General features: G+C 45.2%; 1 protein-coding gene across 1 annotated transcript; it reads left to right on the top strand.

Moving 5' to 3' along the window:
* Window positions 1-8,641: 8,641 nt before the first annotated feature.
* On the top strand, window positions 8,642-9,356 carry LOC136469420 (BTB/POZ and MATH domain-containing protein 3-like). The gene is made up of 2 exons (XM_066467621.1): window positions 8,642-8,822; window positions 8,863-9,356. The coding sequence occupies exons 1-2, from the start codon at window positions 8,642-8,644 to the stop codon at window positions 9,354-9,356; spliced, it is 675 nt and encodes a 224-aa protein (XP_066323718.1).
* The last annotated feature ends 336 nt before the right edge of the window (window positions 9,357-9,692 follow it).

Here is a 9,692-nt window from a genome sequence, read left to right as displayed (position 1 = left end):
TGCGGGCAATTTACTCGGCCCGAAAAATCTCCCAGCTTCGCGGTCGGAAGGTACTTTATCCGGCCCAGCTAAATGTAAGGCATGTGTTCAACATGACTCGAGGCCCAACAACGGCCGGTCCTTAATCGACACAGACGGAACTAACAGCACCCCAGAACCCTGTCTGGTTGCCTCAACTTTTTCCGTCCGGTCTCCAATTATCCATCACACATGTTTAATTCCAGGATATCATTCTTTCCTAGCTAAATTCTTCCAGTAACCACCTATAATGTAGGTGACCGGATATCACCGATCACTACCGGTCTAAGCAAGGCTAAGCAGTTATTCGATCCTGACCTAACATGGTAAAAAGGTAATAAGGTAGGCAAGGATAGTAATAAATGCATCAACGGTTTCAATCAACTCCTACAACTTAATGCAACAATATATAACTCATATATAGAAAAGAATTGCTTTTATAAATTAGGAGACTTATAATGCTCCGGGGCTTGCCTGGGATCCGCCCACAAGTCAGTTCAGTTAGCTTGCACCGTCCTGGCGACATCACAAGTCCTAACACTTGCTTAGTCCTTCCATCTTCGGGATAGATCCTTCAAACACTGTCTTCGGGTTTGGCTCCAACATCACGTCCTTCACATGGTTCATCTAGCGCACCTAGATGAGATGCAATATGCAAGTGTATGAATATGAAGAATAGTACCATGAGATGCATCACAAAATAGCAAGCAAGGACAAGCATAGTTTACACTCACACTTAAGTACTTTGCGATGCTTAACTTAACCATCACACAATCTATCATGCTAAGATGGCAAAGAAGATGACAACACCAAGCATGACACAAGTTTTCCCAAGATCTCCTGTGCTCTAACTCAGTCATCACCCAAGGCATAAGTCACACTTAACAATATACAAGCAAACACTATAATTGGAATCTGCCAATTTCTGGACCTGCAAACAGCAGCTACAAGATTTAGCTATAACTGGAGTTACACAAATCCAAATGACTTGCAAGAAGACATTATGGAAATCTTATGAAATTGTCTACAATTCATATTTAAACCTATCAGCATGATTCCAAAGCTGGTCCAGCAATTCCAGAAAGCTACAATTTCTGAAGACCAACTTAGAACAGTCATAACTCACAAACTACTTGGCCACATGCCATGAAAATTTAACACAAGCTAGTTAGGTGAGTTATCTACAACTTTCTTATTATCATCTTAAGATGATTCTACAGTTAGAAGGGTCAATTAATCCAATAATTGCATCTCTGTCCAAAACATAGACAGAAACTGACATGCCACTTTAAACAGCTATAAATGGAGTTATACATATCCAATAAATGTGGTTCTAGACTTTTTAGAAAGCTTATCAAATTCTAAACAACTTTGTTGTAAACACCTAAAGCAAATTCTACTATTAAGAAGGCCCCACAATACCAACAAGGTAACCCTGTCAGAGTTTGGGCAGAAACAACCACTGATATTTAAGCAAGTATAACTCAAGATCTACTTAACCAAAAATCATGATATTTAACTTTTTGGAAAGCTTAAGAAAATTACTACAACTAATGTATTTTCACCAAGTCATGATTCATAACTTAACTGAGCCAATTAATTCAAACATGCAGAACTGTTCAGAGTAGAAGCAAAGCAATACAGGGCATTTGTTATTTTTATAACTCTTAAACTATAAATCCTAAACTCCTGAAATTTTTACCAGACAACAACAATCACCTTAGTAGCACTCCACAAAAATTTCACATTTATTTGAGCATAAAAACTGCAGTTATGAAAAAGACAAGTAAGACTAGCATTCAAACCCTAACCTGCATAGATCTATTTTTACAGCAAAATCTTTAAACTAAAACATGTAATATTATAGATCTAATGCATAGACAATTTCACAAGGATTCCAAAAAGTCCTAATTTGCTATTTTAGGATTTTTCTACTAATTATTACGATTTTCCAAAGTTCAGCACAGAATATGCATAAAAGGAAAACATAAAAGAAAAAAAACACTTTTACGTCGGGAACCCTAAACTTCTCACGAATCGAACAAGCCCAGAAAGGTAAACTCATGTCTCTGGCTATTTTACAACGGGAACCTTGATACTTGTTTCTATTTACATTTCACCCCATCGTCTTCTTCAGACCGAGCAGACGAGAAGCAGAGGGTCGCAGTGGCCGTCGGGGCTGGCCAGCGGCTGCCTCGGCTGGCTAAGAAAAAGGCACCACGGCAAAGGGGAGGCCGGCTGCAGGGACAACGCGGTTGGCTAGGCCCTAGCCACGGCCAGCCACGGCCACGCTCGGCCTGGCTCAGCCGGCTACAGGAGGGCCGGCTGCGGCGGAAGGCAACGCCGGCGGCGGCGAGCTACGGTGGCTGCGGTGACCGGACAATTGGTGCAGGCGGAGCGGCGCACGACTGAGAAGGTGGTGGCACACATGGGGAAGCCCGGAGGCAGCGAGGACACGGCGGCAGCAAGCTCAGCGGCGGCGCCCATGGCGACCGCGCTCTGGCACTCGCGCGCAGGCTCTGGAGAGCGAGAGGGAGAGGTCAGAGAGAGCCAGAGGGAGCTCGGGCACTGGGCTTTCACTAAAGGAGGGCGCAGGGACACGACAGGGAGGCAGGGGCGAGGATGCACGCGGCAGCAAAGCTCGGCAATGGTGGGGCGCGCTCTAGTGCATGGCCGCCACGAAGTCATTTCATCGAGCACGTGGCGTGCGTTGCTGTGCCCGACTTGGAGTCCGTTTTTGGGCCAGCTCTGCTCCGAACTGGGCTATGGGCCTTGAAGCAAAATTCTTCATCTTCTGATGCTCTACAAACTTGATTAAGGGTGCTCGGCCATTAGGCTATTGGATTAGCAGATAATTAGTACTAAACTTGATAGTGTCAGTGATTTGACAGCGACAAGCAAACATCCAAAATTGATGGTCGAAATGAAATGCAACTGGTGCCATCTTCTTGTATGTTCTTCCCCATCATGTAAGCTCCAACTTTTACATTTGGATCAACTGAAGTTGCTTAGCAAAATTTGGAGAACGCGGAATGCCAACAGTGATGACAATGGATTCCAGACTTAGAAATTTTTCTAAGTACTGAAAACAGCTGTCAATTCAAAGTTCGAGCCTCGATTTGACTTACTTCCAAGCTGATCTAGCTCTTGGTCCAAAAACAAAGTTTGTTCTACATGATATGTACTACAACTTTTATTTAAGGTCCAACCTCAAAAATGGTATAGAACCTACTGTTCTACTTTGACCAAAGTAGGATCACGATGAAGCTTAAATTATCCTTTTTGATCCATTGGAGCATTTTCTTGGTATTTGCTCAACATGAACCCTTCATGACTTTTGTTGTAGAGTTCATCTAGAGCCATTTGGGCAAGGTTGCAAGGTTCGGTGAACAATCTAGAATTCCATTCACTTTATAAAACGATCCAAGCAAGGACATAACTTGTCATTTCATGTGACTTCTTGATTCCAAACTTCACGAAACTTTTCCATGGATCAATATAGATGGATATTGATGCGAGACACATGAAATGAGTACATCCAGCATTACTCAAACATACCTTTAAGAAAGGGCAGCATGTAAGCAATGGTGCATGGTCCAAGTTTAAGTGGTGGCTCCTTTCCATAGGTTTGACCTTGCCATCTTCATCATCACTTAACATGCTATGTTTGATCTCACACCCATTGCTTAATTGGTGGCAAACACCTGGGGACTTGACTCAAGTGAAAGGTAAGGCGAAGCAAGCCCAACTTCATCAAGATAACACCGACAAGGGAGTAAAGAAGCTTGATGAAGGACAAACCGTGGTTTGCTATGTGTGCCACAAGGAAGGTCACAAGTCCTATGAGTGCAAGGTGAAGAATGGGGGAGGAGCAAAGAAGAAAGAGAAGAAGCAAACAAGCAAGCTCTCCAACACCTACACCAATAAGGTGGACAAGAAGGCCTTCACACCTTATCTTTTGAAGAAGAAGAAAAATGACAAGGTGGTGGCCATCAAGGTGAACAAGCAAGCCAACAATGGGGTCAAACGCTTTTGAGTGCCAAAGGAAATCATTTCCAACATGAAGAGCACCAAGAAGGTTTTAATCTTGAAAGGGAAGTGAGAAGTCCAATGGACTTCGAGAATTTGGAGACTTGGCAAAGTGTGGATGTATTTCATGGGATACATCATGATGGACAAAGACATTGCTAAGTGGGTTAGTGAATACTATGGACCCAAATTTCCCTTCCCATGTTAGGTAACTAGATTCAATTTATTTCAATTGGTATTATATTTGAATTTTTCTACAATTGGTATCTTTTAGCATCTAGGTACTCTTCATGCCTAGGTTTGCATTTACATTCTTATATATTTTGTTATGCATACACTAGGTATTTCATATGGTAGGCTTGCTCGGTTTTATTCTTATTCCTTGGAGCAATCCTCCATGGTTTAAAATTATTTAGGAGCATGGCACATAGCTTGTCTTATAATTGTTCATCTAATATGTGCCAAAGTCCGAATTGTAGATAATCTCTCCTCGATATCACCTTCGAAAATGACTCTCACATTCATATGATGTCATCTTTCAAGTGGTATTTATTTTTCGAAAATCAATGTGCACGTTTCCTACAAGTATTCCACACTTGTGTGCACAAATTTAGAGGGAGGTTACTCTACAAGTTGGATACTTTGAGACTAACACCTTTTCAAGCTTATCATGTGTGTAGTAGTCTCATTGCAAGGAAAATAGAGTCCCCGGAGATAAGCATCATACTTCAAATATTCACCACCGATTGCAAGTGGTAGAAATCAAATTGGTTTCTACATGTAGTATTTCTAAACCAATATTATCATGTTGATTTCATTTTGATATTTATATGTTTTCTTCGTGCATTATATAGACTAAATTTCCTTGTGCAATAATTTACCAATTATGCATATGCTTTGCCTTCTACCATATGTATGCATATATTTAGGAGGAGCTTAATCTATATAATATGAGAGTCAAATTTTGTGAACTATTCCACTCTACACATATAGGATCACAAAGTTTGACCCTTCCTTTTGCTACTAATATCTTTCTTTTTGGTGTTTGATTTCAAAGGGAGAGAATTTAGAGGACCAAAAGCAAGTATTAATTTGTAATAATGGTTCGAGAAAGGAAGGATAGTGGATTATGGATTAGCCTATGTAATAGGGAGAATTTATAGAAAACAAGGCTTAAATCCATAATACCACATAGGGACATTTGCAAGGGTAAGATAAGTTTTTATGTAGTCTTACAAGTAGTATCTTTTAGCATCATATAACCTTGCCCCTTGCATTGCATCATAGCAAGTAGATAGGTTTTAAATTCATTTTTTTATTTGCTTGCTTTGGTCGTGTTGTCATCAATCATCAAAAAGGAGAGATTATAAGGAAAATAGACCCTAGGCCCATTTACTTTGGATTTTAGTGTTTGATGATCAACACAACCAAATTAGACTAATGAATTTGCAAGTGATTGTTTTGTAGTTCAATAGGATGCAAGATGTGACTTGGACAAATGCGACGTGATGATCCGATGATCAACACCTCAAAGAAGACCTTAGGAGCACAAGAGAAGACCTAAGATACCAAGCAAAGTCCAAGCACGAAGATATGAACCAAGCCGCACGCAAGATCACAAAGAAACGAGCTCACAAAGGTGACCGGACGCTGGTGAAAAACGACTAGACGCTCCGATCAGGAGGCTCAGCAACAGCAGCAGCGACCGGACGCTAGACCAGACGCTGGCGGCAAACCGATCGGACGCAGGACAGCATCGTCCGATCGAGTACAGAGAGGTTCCAGAGCGGCGAATTTACGACCGGACGCATCCGGTGGCATGTGACCGGACGCTGGCAGCGTCCGATCAGTAGATCGCGGCTCCAACGGTCGGGACGACCGGACACGTCTGGTCAGGACGTGAACAGCGTCCGGTCAGTAGCAGAAAAGCGGAATTTCGTCCCCAACGGCTACTTTTCAGTGGGGCTTATAAATACAACCCCCACCGGCCAAATAAGTAGTGTGGAGTTGAGAAAACATACCAAGGGTGTTGATACACCATTTTAGTGATCTCCACTTGCATAGTGCTTAGTGTTTTATTAGGTGATTAACGTAGGTGCTTTGCGAAGTGCTTAGGTTGATTAGACCACCGGGCGCTTGCTCTAGGTTTAGGCCTAGTGTTCAGTGAGGTTTGCATACCTCTTACCACTTGGTGCTTACGCGCACCATTGTTGTACATTGGAGGTGCTTGTAGTCTTGCGAGATCACACCAACCGCGTTTGTGGTATGACCGCCACCGTGTACCGGAGGGAAGAAGGCCCGCGGCGTTTCGGCCGGAAGCTTGATAGTGAAGACGGCGGGGAGCATCCGGGAGAGGCTTGCCGGAAGGCACGTCGGAGACCCACTTGCGCGTGGGGAAGGCCCGAGGCTATCCACGGAGTTACCCGACCGGGAGCTTGGCCCTTGCGAGGGGCTCCAACGAGGACTAGAGAGAAGCTTACGCGCTTCTCGATACCTCGGTAAAAATACCGGAGTCGTCGACGGGAGTTTGCATATCTCTACCTTGCTCTTTAGCTTCCGCATTTACATTGATTGTATTACTCCTTTTGCGGTAGAGATAGCAACACATTAGCAAAACCATAGTTGCACACTTAGATAGTTTGTCTTTTGTATAGGTTTTGTTAAGGTTAGAAAAAGAGGCCATAATTTACAGTTAGAATTTTAAGTTGCATAATTCATCTCCTCCTCCTAGGCGTCACGGTCCACTTCATGGTGGATGGACTCTAGGCAGTAGGTGCCGAAGGAGTTGCGAAAGGGGTTTGACTCGGTGGTGCTGCTTGTGTCTAGGCGACTATATATGGAAACAGCGCAACTCTCGTGTATTCGACAACGGAGCATCGACGGCCGTTCCAGAGTGGCATATGGTGCTTGAGGAGGGCATCGAGTGGACCACCCCGATCTCATCGTTCTTGGTCGCGGTAGCAGAACCCTGTTAGTGCTTCCTTCTATCTCTAGTCGCAAAAGTTTCAATCATGTAGTACATCGTTGCTCTTCGTGGTGTCTGGGTTTGAGCGTTGAGTGCTTGGTCTATCCTGGCATCTCACTTTCGAATAGATCAAAGTTGAAACTGCTTCTCCTTCTTAATGAAATGCACGTGAAGTCGTGTTCTAGAAAAAAAAAATGTAATAGAAAAGAGAAAGGATGGAATGATAAAACTGCAACAATCCTTGAGTAATATTTCCCCCTCTCCCCTAAGGTTGTAGTGCAGTGGGAACGTCTGAGTACCTGAAAAGCAAGGGTCAATTATGTATGACTAGAAGTGTGATAGTTTTGGTTGTGTCTGCTGCATATTAAGGTGATTGATATCGCGAGAAAGTTGTGTATTGTAGCTTGAGCTATGTATGAATTGAGCTGGTTGAACTATGTATGAAACCGAGCAGCTTGAACTACGTATGAACTGGGCAGCTTGAACTATGTATGAACTGCATATCTCAATTTATATGTATGAACTGGGCAATATCTCAATTTGACATCTCACAATATATCATCTTAATTCATCATCTCAATTGTACCATGTCGATGTTCAAAATATCAGTTTGTCAGAGGGGATCAACTACACTATAATAACTACACATCAGAATATAACAGAAAGGTGTCTACATTCCAACCGTACCAGTTTGAAGTATACCTCAATGCACAAAAACATATCAATGGGCAGCAAACAATACCCACGTGGCACCACATTATATCATCTGAACCAATCCTGATTTAATAGGGGCTAGCGTCGTTTATCATATCTGATAGAGGGGATGCACAACACCTGAACACTCTGGAAACGAAAGGCATGTCAGCAGTCAGGGCATAAACGATTGACGCATCATAGCATAAAGAGAGCAGGAAAAGAATTAGGGATGATGCTCACATGGAACATGTCCTAATCTAGCTGCATGAATTCCCCAAGAAAGACAGTGTTATACGCGACGGAAGCAATATGCGAGTTGTATCTATGCATGTGGCTTGGCCGTACCTAATATAATTCTTTTTTTCGTTGAAAAAAAAACTGCAAGCCCGCCTAGCTAAAACCAAAGAACCCAGCCCATTAACTGGTCTAGTTCTCGTCATCATATAAATAAAAAAGGAGAAAGAGATAGATATATATACTGCTACCAGAAGAGAGAAGAGATACGTTTCCAAACTCCAATATCTTCTACGTCGAGTAAACGATTTACTAGATTGTACCTATCCTTTGTGTGTCTCGATCTCTCTCTACAGATCGATCTCGATCGAGCATGGTGGAGTCCCAATTCGTGGAGTTCAAGGTCGACTACTCAAAAACCAAGAACCACGCCATCGGCAAATCCGTTGGTGCCAGCAATGTCATCTCCGCCGGCGGGCGCGTCTGGTCGATCGTATGCTATATCCGAGCGGGATCACCCCGCCAGAATGGTCCGGCTACGGTGAGTACCTCTCTCTCAGCGTAGTAACCTTGGGAAACCCTAAAAACGCCGCCGTCAGGGCAATCTCCACCGCCGTCCCGATAGGAACCGACGGCGCGGCATCGTTGTGACGTTGTCCCATGCCAAATGCACAAGCCAGGTCACCCACACAACTACCGATGCAGCGTTCATGGGGTGGTTGGTTCAAGTTCATGAAGCGAAGCGACGTCGAATCCGGCTACCTCATCGACGGCTGCGTGACGTTTTTATGTGGAATCGCAGCCCTGGACGTGGACGACGACCGCATCTCTGTGCCCGCCTCGGACCTGGGGGAGCCATCTCGGCCGCCTGCTGGACCTGGACCGCGCCGACGACGACGGCTTGTCGGACGTTTCCTTCTCGGTGGGCGGCGAGACGTTCCACGCGGCCGTCCTCGCCGCGCGCTCGCCGGTGTTTAGAGCGCAGCTCTTCGTCGCCATGGCGGATGCTAGGATGGACCGCATCACAGTGGACGGCGTCCAGCCGGCGGCGTTCCGAATCCTGCTGCGGTTCGTGTACACCGACGCACTGTCCATGGGCAACGGCAGCGAGATCGACAGCTCTTCTTTGAGTACCGAATTGCTTAAGGATTTGCTTGCAGCGGCAGACATGTACCACCTGGACAGGCTGAAGCTCATGTGCGCGCAGAAGCTGTGGGATCGTGTGTCGGTGGAGACTGTGGCGGCGACGTTAGGTTGCGCTGACACGCACAACTGCCCAGAGCTGAAGAAGAAGTGCATCGACTTCGTGATGGTGGATAAAATTTTTAAGAAGGTGGCGTTGACCGAGGGGTACTTGCAGCTGATGCAGAGCTTCCCGTCAGTTATGGATGAGATCAGAGCAAGGGTACGGTAGTCCAAGCGTAGACCGTCTACTCATCATGAACGTAATGTGCCGAAGCGTAATGTGCTGAAGGAGTACCCATATTTTCTATGATCCAACGTTATGTGAAGGGATAATGCTCCTATCAAGACGTCTGTCCGGACGGGACGGACCCGCCTCGCGCCGTGTGCCCCTGCGCCTCGTGCCTCGCACGATCGCACCAGACCCGCCTAATGCCGCGTGCGCCCCATGCCTCGCGCTGTGCGCCTGCGCCTCCCGCCTCGCGCCCTACACCCCTGCACCTCGTGCCTCGCACGGTCGCACCGGACCCGCATCGTGCCACGTGCGCCCCGCGCCTCATGCCGCGCA

Source organism: Miscanthus floridulus, chromosome 8 (genome assembly GCF_019320115.1).
Source record: "Miscanthus floridulus cultivar M001 chromosome 8, ASM1932011v1, whole genome shotgun sequence".
NCBI classification, from domain to species: Eukaryota; Viridiplantae; Streptophyta; class Magnoliopsida; order Poales; family Poaceae; genus Miscanthus; species Miscanthus floridulus.
Note: the sequence above shows the minus strand (reverse complement) of the source record. Positions and strands in the feature narration are given on the sequence as shown.